The following is a 13,928-nucleotide window of genomic DNA, read 5'->3' as shown; positions in this document are numbered from 1 at the left end:
GAGTTGGCATCTGGGGGTTACTGGTATTTAGCCATGTTAGAAGACAGACAGGCTGTTGATTAACTAGATGGTACCAGGTGGAGACATGATTTGGGGAACAAAGAAGTGGATGTAGGAGGAACAACTTAGAACGCTGGCCCTAGGGGAAGGATAGGGCAGGGTAGGGCAGGTGTGCCACTAGAATGAGGAGCTATGAAAAGAAACACTGAAGAGATGTGTGCTCACTCCACAGAAGGGCCGATATAGGTCTGGGCTTGCGTTCAGGGCAGAGGTTTGTGGTGAGGTATAGGTTAGGACAATTGCTATGGGGTCAAAAAGCTTGGGAGTTTATTTCTTCCCTGTAAAAGGCCACTGCCCAGTTTTTGGTTTTAGATTCTTATGTATATGATGGTTTTGCTTGCTTATATGCTAGTGTACTACTGCATGCCATGCCTGTGGAGGTCAGAAGAGGGCATCAGATCCCCTGGAACTGGAGCTACAGAAGCGTTGTAAGGGTTATGTCTAAAGCTGCTATGGGGTTCTGGGAACTGAAACTGGTCTCTCCTTGCCCTCCTCATTACAACCAAGAATACAGTTGGCAACAGGGTCAGCCCTTGAGATTAAAATGCAGTAGGAGGGGCTGGCTGGCTGCATGGTGCCTACCAGTGACTTGTAGAACAGACTCTGCCATTTGGGAGTGGCCAGTTCTGCCCCATTCTACACCTAAACTGAGACCCTCCTCTCTCAGCTTATTAAGACAGGACCCCTCTCAGCTGGGTCTCCTATTTCAATTATTTGATCACCTTCCTCGAACCTCTACCATCTCAGTCCCCCACCTCCACTACCTTTGTCACCTGTAGTCCTGAGACAAGCCTTTCTCTCTATCCTGAAAGCCCCAGCTCTGAACAGAGGATGCTCATACCCAGGGCCTGAGTTTGCCCCATAATCATCCTCTCCAACCTCTTAGCCTTCCTGGCCCACTCTAGCTGCATTTGAGAATCTGTCTACTACTTGACATAAGTCTGGAATTTCCACTGTGGATGTGGAGGCAGGAGAATCAGGAGTTCGAGGCCAGTGTTGGCTACATAGTTCCAGATCTGTCTGGACTATATGAAGCCCTGTTATATATCGCCTGCCCCTGAAAAAAAAAAATCTATCCAGTAAGCTTTCCATGAAAGTATGGGTAGCATTTCCTCACCAAGTCATCTTCCTTTTCCATTTTACTATTCTTCAGACATCACCAGCGACAGCCATAATCCTAGATTCATGATTTAATATTCGGGCTTTCTCAGCTCCCTTGCTGGCTCCTCATCCCCGTGGGAGTTGGCCTAAGTGATAGAGCAATGATAGAGACCAACAAGCAGGTGAAATTAGGACTGCCCTTTCTGGTCAAATGACCAGAACTTCTGAGTTAGAACGCTAAAACATTGTATAGTTTCATAGTTTAATTATAGGTACGGTGTTTTCTCGGTATTTGAATCTTCAGAGCAGCAGACCTGTTTAAGTAGAACCCAGCTATAACCCTGTGTGCTCATAAACCCTCCCATTGCTTGGAAGAAAACCAAGGTGTGTGTGAGACTGCGTTGGCAACTTTATTAAGAGTACATTTGGAAGGAGATAAGGCAATATGCTTACAATGTTGCCAGCATTTTCCACGATCAAGAAGCCAGCTTGTTTGTTTGGAGACCTTCTGAGCTCTGTCCTCCCCAGCTCTAGGCACAGTCCCTGGGGTTAGTGAAGTACATAAGGTTGAGGCAGCCGACAGCGTGTGACAGCGTGTGACAGCGTGCTTGTCCTTTAATGTGATCTTCTGGCAAGCGGGACACTTGGCTCTGATGCACTGCTACAGTTGCTCAGACTGTAATGCTGTCACTACCTACTGTTTGTGAGACTCAACCGTGTAAGGCCAAATATGGTCAAGGACTTGAGTTCAAGAATGACTTGCTGTTCATGACATTGTATAAAAACTATCTTTTGTTAGAATCATGGAAGCATGCTTTTTTTTTTTTCCGATTTAGTTTTTGAGACAGGGTTGTGCTAGGTAGCCTGGGTTGGCCTCTGTCTCAGACTCCCATTTCCAGGGGTGTGCCACCACTGCTGGTTCCTGGATGCTTTAGATGTCTGCATCAAACTACTTCAGGATACATCATCATAGCCACCAGTTTTCTCAGGGCAAGTGGCAATCCCTGGGCTGCTGTGGCAGATGTCACTGCTGCATTTTAAAACTTAAAACATTTCTTTAAATATTCCCACCAAGGCCTTGTGGCCTGAGATTGATTGCTCAGTTAGTCGTTTAGTCGGTCTGCGTTCCTTCCTGATTTAATATTGCTATGAACAGGAAAATGTGTAGAAGTAAAAAGTATATACTATTTACAGACATAAAGCTTTCTTTGAGCTTATCAAGGGTTATGCAATTCATTTGCATTTGGTTTAATGATATGCAAATCTTTGATATGTGAAAATTCATCTATCTCAGACAGTTATATTCTTCAGGTATCCATTTAAGTAAATGTTCCCATAAGTTCAAGGTCCAGATACAAAGTGTTTGGGAATTAGGTTTTCTTCCATTAGAAGTCTTCAGGCACGTAACTTCAGAGTACTGAAAAGCTCAGCCACTGTGTGAAGAAAAGAATGAGTTATTCAGGCACCATCATTAAAATGAAAGGCTTTTTAAGTGGCTTTGGGTTATGCTGGAAGACGCTTGAACCTGGAAGCGTACCGGGGACTAGAACCTCAGTGTCCTAGCAGTTCATTCTACCTGACTTCCGGAGTCTAGTTTAGCAGTTTGATGAACTGGTGGCTGTAGTAGTGTTTAACAAAGGGAGACATTAAATACTGTATGACTCATCCCTTTCATACCTTCCCCCATACGTCACATCACAGGTTTGTTTCGGGGCTAGGGTGGTGTGTACCTTGAGTTCTAGTACTCGGGAGGCAGAGACAGGCAGATTGTTGTGAATTTGAGGCTAGCCTGGTCTACATAGAGAATTCCAGGCCAGTCAGGAATTTTTTGAGTTCCTGTCTCAGGACAAAAAAAAAAAAAAAAGGCTTGAGGTGTGGACATCCAGAAACCACCGGCCTTAGCCTTGGCTCTATACTGGCATGACAGGAACTCTCTGACCCTGAATCTGTGTGGAATCCACCAAGTCATCAGGGCCTTGTCAAAGCCCCACAGAGTGCTGTAACCCACAACTGAGGCTGAAAAATCACAAAAATTACAGCATTAAGGGGAGACTTTCTGAACATGGAATCCTTGGCAGCTCATCCTAAGGAACCTTTAGGAGCCTGTGGAGGGTAAGGCTGAACAGAGGGTGGATAAAAGGTGTTCCTTAGAAAACAGGAAGGGGCTGGTTAGAGAAGAGAAGCCCGTACGTGTGAGCAGGGAGTGGTAGGGTGGGGGAGCCAGAGTTGGCTGTCCAGCAGGAATGAGAAACCGTCTAGTTTCTAGAACCCAGCATGGCATGTGGTGTGGGAGAATTGTCTGTATTCTGTCAATCATATTTTAATAAAACGCTGATTGGCTAGGCAGGCAGTATAGGCGTGAAAGCCAGACAGGAAGTAGGGGTGGAGCAAAGAGACTGGGAGTATTCTGGGAAGCAGGAAGCTCCCTCCGCCACTCCTGCGCAGACCACCAAAGAGGCAGCATGTAACTTGCCCAGCTGAGAAAGGTACGGAGCCATGTGACTAATGTAGATAAGGGTAATGGGGTAACATAAGTTATAAGAGTTAACAAGAAACCTGACCTAATGGGCCAATCAGTTTATAACCTTAAAAAAAAAAAGAGGGAAATGGTGTGGGAGAATTGTCTGTATTCTGTCAATCATATTTTAATAAAACGCTGATTGGCCAGGCAGGCAGTATAGGCGGGAAAGCCAGACAGGAAGTAGGGGTGGAGCAAAGAGACTGGGAGTATTCTGGGAAGCAGGAAGCTCCTCCGCAGTTCTGCCCAGACCACCAGAGAGGAAACATGTAAGCTGCCCAGCTGGAAAAGGTACTGAGCCATTATGGCTAACATAGATAATGATAATGGATTAATATAAGTTACAAGGACTAATAAGAAGCCTGACCTAATGAGCCAATCAGCTTTATAATCTTATGGAGTCCTGTGTGTGATTTTCCTCGGGAGTTGCTGGTTATGGGGTACCTGGTGGGACAGAAACCCCAGCAAGCCAGCCCTCATGTTACAGGCATGTTTCATGGTCCAGTTCTGTTGACTTGCCTTTAAACTGCAGGCTCAGGCTAGGGGTGTTTCCTATGTGATATACCATAGATAGCTTTAAGCAACTGGTCATTTGTAGCTGGCAAAAAGCTTGCTACTTGGATATGGGTACTATACAATACACTGCACAGCAATAAACAGCTGTTTGAGGATTGGTTTAAAACAGAGTTCAAAATTCAAGAAAAAGCATTGTTAGACCCCAAGCCCTGTCTTCTCAGCATTCGGCTCCTCTGTGTGACACTGGGAAGCACTGGTGGCTACCATTCCCACCTAGTCCTGCATCCTTCTGTAGCCTTCTGGAGTCACGTGGTCCTGGATTCTCTGCTTTTATCTTTGTGTGTGTGTGTGTGTGTGTGTGCGTGTGTTGGGAATTGAACCCAGGGCCTTGTGACCACTCAGCAGACTCTCTACTAACCCGCTGCTTCTGGGACTGTGAGCCTTCTATTTGTAGGGTGACAAGAGGATGTCCTATGTTTGGTTTTGGTGAAGCTGCCTGCCACATTGACTTAGAGCAGTGATTCTCAACCTTCCTAATGCTGCAACACTTAAATACAGTCCCTCATGCTGTGGTGACCCCCAACCATAAAACTGCTTCCTTGCTACTCTATAACTGTAATTTTGCTATTGTTATAATGTAAATAGCTGTGTTCTCTGGTGGTTTTAAGTGACCCCTGTGAAAGGTTTGATCCCCAAAGGGGTTACGATCCACAGGTTGAGGAGTGCAGGCTTAGACTGATCTCAGAGATGTGTGTGGATGAGTGGTAGACACATAAGCTTATTAGGGCATAGGTGTATGCATGGTTAGTTTCGTGTTAAAGAGAAGAGATAATAGAAAGAAGTATTTGTCTCAAAAATTACTACGAGTAGATATGGCCTAAAATGGGCAGGTCTTCCCAGAGCCCAACTGAATTCTGCCCAAAGGTTCTCATTCTACAAGCACATTCTCTCAAGTGCTGATCAGTTCTTTCCTCAGCCATCTGGTATACCCAAGTCATCTTAGTTTAACCTGGTGCTTATGCTCCAGTCAAAACTCATGGGATGGGAGAGCCAGGTGTATTTTTTTTTAGGCTGAAAAATCAACAAGTAGTTCAGAAATAGAAAATCAAAGTGCATCATGGGACTTTACAACTATTTACAGTCTTATCCCCAAGAGACCAGAAAAAACTCAGAAGCGAACTTTCCAAAGGAATGTCACCCTAGGAACAGCCTGTCTGACCCATCTTCTACCAGCCTTCCCAGGAGCCGGGGTTGACGGGAGCTGCTGACTTACAGAAATGAGGTCGAGTGTGATTGTCCCGGTGTTCTCAGGATCCAGCTCCTTGAATATCTCTGTGGAGAGAGGACAGGGGGTGTGAAAACTGAGGGTGCGGAAAGGCAGATTTGCAGCGTTGGCCAGTTTGGCAGCTGGTTTTCACTGGATGGCACAAGCTACTACTCCTTCCTGATTCCCCAGTTTAACAAAAGGGAACTTCATTCCCAGCTCATAGACAGACTCAGCCAGTGGCCGCACCCCTGGTGTCAGACAGGCTGTGTCTTAACTGAGCGAAGGGAGCATCAAGAGCCACGTACTGAATAGTGTTTCCAGCCGAACCAAACACCGAACAAAATTGTTAAAATCAATGGTGAGTTCGTCGTCTGCAAACCGGGCAACGATGACTTGGTGGAGTTGGCAGGGCAGCTTGAAACCTGGAGGTGAGAGAACAAAGAGCCATTGGTCGAGTGCCAGATCCCACTGCTTAGCTCTGCTGAGTGCTAATGGGGTGCCACCATCTAGCTCTGCTCACAGGCTGGGGAACCAACGTGACACATTCTTTCTCTTTTTTCCCCTCCTTTATTTTTATATTTTTATTTACTTATTTTTATATGCACGTACGTGCTTTTGTATATGTGTGCCACCTGGATGCAGTGTCTGCAGAGGCCAGAAGGGGGTGTTGGATCCCTTAGAACTGAAGTTACAAGTGGTTGTGGGACACCCAATGTGGGCATTGGGAACCAAGTCAGTCCTCTGAGAGCAAATACTCTCAACCAGCAAGTCATCTTCCCAGCCCCCTGGACTGTGTGACACTTTAAATTACACCCATAATTGCTTTCGTCCATGGGCAGTGTGATGGTTGAACTTTGCAATGCAGCCCCTTCTTTGTTTCTGAACTATTCCACCCTATCTATTTCATAACAAGTAACGCTTTTGTCTGTTCTTTTCAGTGGTCTTGCTGTTCTGAACTGAAGACCATGGCCATCGACATGTAGCAACAACTGTGCAAGTTAGCTCTAAAGCATATTGGAGAGGAGTTTCTTACTAGATTTACATGGCAGACTAATAGTAATTTTTCCTTGTGAATAGAACAGGAACTTAAGCAGGCCCATTACTGTCTGGGCATGTAGATTGCACTTCCCAGTGTTCCTTGCAGCTGTAAGAGATCTTGTAAATTCTGACTGACAGTGTGTGTGAGCAGAAGTCATGGGAGTGCCTTCAAAAGCACGAAGCTGTAGTGATCCCATCTCTACAGAACCTCAGGCCCCGGCTACATGAGATTGAATCTGTCTAAAAGAGAAACAGGGCTCACACAACGGTGATCCCAGCACTAGGGAGGTGGAGACAGGAGTGATATGGTTGGGCAGAGAGAGGAATGTAAGGCGGGAGGAGACAGGAGCTCAGATACAGTTTGAGGTTTTGTAGAGACAGGATCAACCCTTCAGTCTGAGCGTTGGTAGAGATAAAAGTGTCTCTCGTGGCTGGGTGCTTTGCTTCTCTGAACTCTCAGCTTTCACCCCCTAATATCTGGCTCTGGGTTTTTATTATAAGAATAATTAGAATTTGTACTACAAGGAGTCTTTTGGATCTGCTGGCAGCATGTGATGGTGGTGACCTGTTGTCCCAGATCACTAAGATCACTACTACTATCTCTAGTAGATAGGAGGAGCCTGAGGTGCTAACAGCAGAAGGCCCCATCCCAGTCTTGTCTGCCTGAGGGAAAGATGCACGGTTGTTTGGAGTCTCATGCAGTCAGATTTGTCCTCAAGAACAGAGGTCTCCTCTCTGTTGGTCTTGCTAGGCTTACACCCTAGTTACTGCTGTCTGTTCTGCTGGGGTTTTCCTGGAAGCTGAGCTGAGACAGCCAGAGTCTATCAAGTTAGCTCTGCAGGGGAAAGAGTGGGAGGAGCATGGGGAGGGACACACACACACACACCTCACAAACACACCACATACAAACACCACAAACACATCACACACACACCATACACACAAACACACATACATATACCACATACACCACATACACACCCCACATACACCAACACACTACACACACACACACATACACACACCCAGAGATGGCTTTACCTTCTTGCTCTGCCAGGCTGTTCCAGACAAAGCTTAGATTCAGAAAGACACTATGGGCAGAGCTTCCGGGATGACATTTAATTTGAGCAGTCAGTTTTGTCGAGGGGAACGAGAAGGATGTGTTTGTTGTGTTTTAGACCAATACCTACTTTATGCTACCAAATGAATTCCAGTTTGTCTAATTTTTCTGTGGAGCTGGGGTTAGGACTCAGGGTCTTGTGGGTGCTAGGCAAGAGCTCTACCTCTGAGCTACATCTTCAGACCCACCAACAAAGCTTTATATTATATGGTATAGAACGAGGCTCAACAGAAAGCACAGGCGAGGGGGCGTGGGTATGAAGCGGTACCTGCTTCTTCCAGTGCTTTCCGCATCTCGTAGGAATTCATGGTCCCAGACCTGTCAACGTCGATTTCCCGGTAAATTTTCTAGAACACGAAAAACACTTTTTAGAACCCCGACCCAAATCAGAACAGGTGTCAAGGTGCCCGGGAAGTGTGTGCTGGGTGAAGTCTTTTTTAGTTTGGCCTCACTAGAATCACTTTCACTATTTAGCAGGGCAGTGGGTCTCAACCTTCCTAATGCTGCGACCCTTTAACACAGTTCCTCATGTGTGGTGACCCCTAATCATAAAATTATTTTCATTGCTACTTCGTAACTGTAATTTTGCTACTGTTATAAAACTAAATATCTGATATGCAACCCCTGTGAAAGGGTCATTCAAACCCCAAAGGGGTGGCGACCTACAGGAGTGCCACTATGCATAAAGTTCAATTCCCCTGGAAATGTTCCCCCACCCTCCAGAGGGCACATCTTAACACATATGTCTGGAATATTCCCCAGCACTGACCTACCCACCCCAGGGTCCCCAGGACCCTACTTGGTATTTCTGAATCTTCGTCCAGAGGATGTAGAACTCCTTCAGCCCCAGCTTGCCGCTCCCATCTTCCTGCCCTCGGTCAAGGAAAGCTCCTGGAGTATGCGGTCCCTGATACAGTGACCATCTGTACAGTGGCATCTGATTGGCCTGTGGGCTGGACCTCCCAGTCTTGCCAGCACATGCGTGGGGAGGTTTTACAGAAGGGTTTGCCTTCCGCTTTTCATACTCTCAAGTTTTCTCAAAAGGACAGCAGGAAGGTGTGATGGAGCCCTGCCGTCTGCTGACTGGGAAGGGTGTGATGGAGCCCTGCCGTCTGCTGACAGAGGTGCTGTGGGGGACCCAGATCTTGCTAACAGTTTGTTATGAGATGATAGACAGACAACTGGACCCTTGAGAATTACTTGTTATTTTTAAGGCATCTTGTGAAGGGAGCCGCATCATAGGTACATGCCATGTGACTGGTGGAAATGTCATAGAAGCTCGCACTGTTCTGTTACTGGACCTCAGAAATGGAGGGGAAGCACGGTTAGTCTATTTCAGGGACAGGTGGGAGGCCCAGGGGGAGCTAGGCCATGGAAGAGAAAGGATGCCAATGTAGGCAGGTTCTCTGCATCGGGTGTAAGAAACTTTTTTTAAAAGACAGTTTTGCTATGTAGCCCAGGCTGACCTCAAATTGGAAATCCTCCTGCCTCAGCCCCACCACGTGCTAGAATTAACAGAGGTGTACCACCACACATGGCTTTAGAAGGGAATCTTGCCGCAGACACAGATTCATGTCGGACACATCACGGTTTAGGGAAGCAGGAGAACACTGTCACACAAGAACTTGCCCAGGCTGCTCTGGGTAGAGATGGCGGATCTGGGTAGAGATGGCGGATCTGGGTAGAGATGGTGGATCTGGGTAGAGATGGCGGATCTGGGTAGAGATGGCGGATGTATGGTCAGGGTTTTGAGCCCTGGACCTGACAGGCTTGGCTGTCCACACCTCAACCCTGTGAAGTGAGTGGACTCATTTCCTTTAGCCGAGGAAGCTAGTCTCCACCCTGAGCACATTAAAGGATACATCCAGCATGTCCACCATGATTTTACAGGTCTCGATGCTGAAGCCATCTGACTTGATATCTTGGCCTAAAAGACAAAATAAGCTTGTGAGCAAAGCCTTTCAGACTAGCAGTGTCTGACAGAACTTTCTACAAAGACAGACATGTCTGTCTTCTGTGCCGACTCCAGCAGCCCCGGGATTACTTTAACCATGTGTAGTAATTGGCTGGGAAACTGGGGAAGCACAGGGGATCTTATGTGCTTTCTCTGTATAACTCCCATAGGCTTTAATATTAAAATAAACAAGAAAAGAGATTTAAAAAATGATGGTTTTTTTTTTTTTGGTTTTTTGGACAGAGCCTTGTTTTCAAGTTTAGGCAAGCTTCAAATCCACACTTCTGCCTCACAATTGCTGGGATTACAGGCATGTGCTACCACACCTGGTCACAGCTGAACCTTTAATTGCTGACAGAGTGGAAAACTGTCGTGTCGTCACGTGCAGCCAGAGAGCACGTGTGTTCATTGTAGTCTCTGAGCGGAGAGAGGAAGGCAGCTGTGCCGTCTGTTCATCTGCAGACAGTTGGGTCTGTGTCCAGTGGACTGAGAAATCTGAGGACCTAGAACTATTGCATTCTCTAGGTGAGTCCTGTGCCACTGGTGGCCTGAGACTCCTGTCACACACCCCACAGACTTTGTGTGTGTTTGTGTGTGTGTGTGTGTGTGTGTGTGTGTATGAGGATAATGGTAATGGTGAATGTATGATTGGTGTACATGCATGTGTGTGAGTACAGATGGGTATATACCATGGCACATGTGTGGAGTCATAGGACAGCTTTGGGTGTGGGGCATCTTGTTTGAGACAGGGTCTCTGTTGGTAGCCCCGATGTATGCTAGACTGGCCCACGGCTTCTGGGGACTCTTGTCTCCACCTCCCATCCCACCACAGGATCACAGGTGCATGCTTCCATACCTGGCTTTACATAGGTTCTGGGGACTCAAACACAGGTCCTCGTACCAGTGTGGCAAGCACATTACCCCCTTAACCTCTCGCTAGGCCACAAGGAACAACCCTTTTGGGTATGTCTTTGTAGAATAGTTGGGCCGAGCCTGTCTTAAACTTGCTCTACTAGACACTAACCCATTCCCCAATATAGGCATGTACCATGGGATAACCCTTCACTACTCTGTGAATATATGTTGCCCTCATTGGTTAATAAAGAAGCTGCATTAGCTTATTGCAAGGCAGAATAATGCCAAGCAGAAAAGTCAAACTGAAAATACAGGAAAGAAGAAGGGTGGAGTCTGAGAGACACGAGTAGCTGCCTAAGAAACATGCCAGCAGACTGATAAAAGTCATGACCACATGGCAATAGATAGATCAATAGAAATGGGTTAATTTAAAAGTAGGAGCTAGTTAGCAGCAAGCCTGAGCAATAGGCCAAAAATTCTGTGATTAATATTAAGCCTTTGAGTGGTTGTTTAGAAGAGGCAGTGGGATGTGGCAGGACAGAGAAACCTCCATTTGCAGGCATGGGGCTATTGGGGACACTTGGACAGAAGGCTAGAGTCATCAGGCAGGCAGGGGAGGGGTCTGAGTTCAGAAAGGTGCACGCATAGCACATGCTTTTCCCTCCATGAGGAGTGGGCTGGACCAAGCACGGCTTAGCTCTTCCTGCACTCTGGCTGTGTGGGACAAAGAGACTGTCTTCCACAGGCACTATAGCCACCACCTCAGGGGCCCTGTGACCACCTTCATGCCTGACAGCTTCAAGGGTCATACCGTTCCCTTGTCCTGAGGGTGAGGGAGTGCAGCTAGGTCAAGCCCTAAGGAAGCCCTGCATGGCCTGCCTGGATGCTGGCTCTCACCATCCTCACCCTGATGCTGAGCACTTTGTGAATTAGTTGTTCAAGACTCACACGCAGCATTGTTTCCCATGTCTATGTTCCAAGCATGGAACATTCTACAGACCTTGGACTCTTCTCAAGCTTTAAAACAAAGATTTCCTCTTATCCTAAGGGGTCAAGGGAGAGGCCACTGGTCTGGTGTCAGATGGGACATCACGATGACTGACAGGGCTGATGTTTGGGATGTCACAGTGTGTGACCTCAGGCATCCCGCACTAACTACTCTAGTATTCTATCAGAGGCAGGATGATCTGTAATGATTTGATGGAGGAATGTATTTTCCTTCTTCTCTGGTGGTGAACAGTGTGGGGACTGATCATTAGTCTTTGGATGGTTTTGATTTAAGAAACAGCGGGAAGAACTGGCACGGTGAATCACACCTAGAATCCCAACACTAAAACCCAATACTCAGGAGCCCAAGGCAAGAGGACTGTTGTGAGATCAAGACCAGCCTAGGCTACATATTGAGTCCAAGGAGGTCATGCTAAGCTACAGAATGAAAGTGTATCCCAAAGCAAAGCAAAGCAAAACAAAACAAAACAAAAAACAAACAAAAAGACATCACGATGGCTCAACTAAAGGTGCTTGTCACCAAGCCTGGTGACCTAAGTTCGACATCTAGAACCCACACAATAGAAGGGGAGAACAGGCTCCTGTTAGTTGTCCTCTGACTTCTACATGTGCATTGTGGTATACATGTGTATACACACATGCACACACATGTGCATACACACACACACACACACACAAATATACACAAGAAAGTGATAGTCATAAGCTAAAAAAGGTTGATGACAAGCTGAGCTCCTCATTCTCCGGCCTCCACTTAGTCTTGTTTATTCTTTCTGGGAGCCTCCAGCCTGAGCCTGAGCAGCATTTCCAGAGTCAGTCATTTACTTGGCTCAAGTGAACGGAACATGCAAGCTCTGGACGGATGTTCAACCGCCGGGAAGAGGGAGCCATAGTGTGTCAATTTTTCAGATAAGGGGTGAAAAGTCAGACGGGTGACCTATCTAACGTGGTTTATTTATAGAGCTTGGAAGTAGTAGAATCTGGGTCTGATTTGTCATCTCTAGACCCAGGAACCTTTGCTCTGCAGCATTGCTTCACACACCTCCTCCTCTGTCCTATTCATCCCGGTGCTGGAAGTGCAAAGGCAATGACTTATATTAGGAGCAGAGAGTGATGGGTTAGCCACAACAGCGGACATGCGCCTGAAGGAAGGAGTCTCCCATGGCACCTCATGTCCGCAAGGGTAAGAGTGTGATGAGGGGTTTGCGAAGGGGACACTTACGCCTGGCTAGAACTCTTCTCAAGATGGTCTGCAGCTCAAAGGCGGAGATCTCAGCATCCTGCGGACATAGGACAGATCACCATCATGGGCTCCCTGGGAGCTGGGTGAACCGCAGTGACATATTGGATGGATCTTGTTTCATTGCTAATGCCCCAAGAGACGTCGGTTCGGCTGGCCCCAGCCTACCCAGAGTAGTGTTCTGGCTTGTGTTCGACCTACTGTTATAAGGTAGGGCACATACGAGGTCAAGCGAGTCACCTTTCTGTATGGCAGGGACCACGTTCACGGAGTTCCTCATCTAGCTCTCTCACCCCATCCTTCCTACCTGGCAGGCCTTCTCCATCCTCTACAACTCAGACCCTGGGTTTCCTGAAACCGCTTAAGCTCAATCATCTCCAAGATGGCTCAGCCCTTCTCTGGGGTCATTTGCCAGGTCTCCTCAGAAGTGGTCCAGCTACCTCTCTTCACTTTGGTGTATTTGTGTAATTTGTATAACCTTGACAAGCCCCAGGGTATGTATGTGTTATTCAATTAGTGGAGATGGTCAGTTTCTCTGAGGCCCCTTCCCTCAAGAAACAAGTGGTAGGGGAGTTAGCTGGTGCTACAGAGCGAACAGTGTCTGCCTGAGCCCTTTGGTGAGCTTGTGGCGAGGCAACAGACCGGCCTTGTGGTAACACTGGAGGCAGCTTACAATGGGGAAGGATGCTTTGCCTCTGGAGTTGCTGGGAAGGAAGGGCAGGCTGGCTTTGTAGTGGAACTGGAGGCCTGGGGGACTATTTTAAGAAAAAGAAAAATAATGCTTTGGTATAAACTGCTTACATTCTGGAGGAATGGGACCCTTCCATCTCAGGTATACGTATGGGGGTCAAGACGGGGAGTCATGTTTCAAGTTTCAGTTGGAATGGCACAGAAGAATAAAACAACCTCAAAGACAGCCAAGAATCTTAAGGAAGAGCAGAGCCAGGGCTGTCCTGAACAGAGGAGTCCCTCAGAGCCAGCAGAGGGCTTGAGAGAATGTGAGCAGAGGTTGAGCTAAGGGTCTGAGCGACGACCAAAATTCTTCTGCTTTTGCTTGGTTTGTTTTCTTCCCCCTTAAAGGGAAGTCTCCTCTGGGAAGATCACTTTTCCTCTTTGTCAGCAGAGTTTTGCTGATACCTACCTCCCCCGCCAGCTGAGCAAACAGCCTTCTGAACCCATCGTCAATGTCCTCCTCATTCGCGTCAATCTAGAAGGTGAGGAGCAGAAACAGGAAACTGGTTAAAGTGAAGA

The 13,928-nt window shown here is 47.1% G+C and overlaps 1 protein-coding gene across 1 annotated transcript in view; it reads right to left on the bottom strand.

Moving 5' to 3' along the window:
- Positions 1-1,550: 1,550 nt before the first annotated feature.
- The window catches only part of Capn2 (calpain 2), a 52,494-nt gene continuing 40,116 nt past the window's right edge, over positions 1,551-13,928 (bottom strand). Inside the window, exons 14-21 of the mRNA XM_087906060.1 lie at positions 13,819-13,884; positions 12,660-12,717; positions 9,483-9,547; positions 8,420-8,488; positions 7,889-7,967; positions 5,768-5,884; positions 5,469-5,527; positions 1,551-2,594 (exon numbers count right to left, since the gene is read on the bottom strand). Of these exons, the coding sequence (XP_087762186.1) occupies positions 2,571-2,594; positions 5,469-5,527; positions 5,768-5,884; positions 7,889-7,967; positions 8,420-8,488; positions 9,483-9,547; positions 12,660-12,717; positions 13,819-13,884 (537 nt within the window). The 3' untranslated portion in view covers positions 1,551-2,570. The remainder of the gene's footprint in view (positions 2,595-5,468; positions 5,528-5,767; positions 5,885-7,888; positions 7,968-8,419; positions 8,489-9,482; positions 9,548-12,659; positions 12,718-13,818; positions 13,885-13,928) is intronic.

Source organism: Myodes glareolus, chromosome 5 (genome assembly GCF_982192425.1).
Source record: "Myodes glareolus chromosome 5, mMyoGla1.1, whole genome shotgun sequence".
Classification (NCBI taxonomy): Eukaryota; Metazoa; Chordata; class Mammalia; order Rodentia; family Cricetidae; genus Myodes; species Myodes glareolus.
Note: the sequence above shows the minus strand (reverse complement) of the source record. Positions and strands in the feature narration are given on the sequence as shown.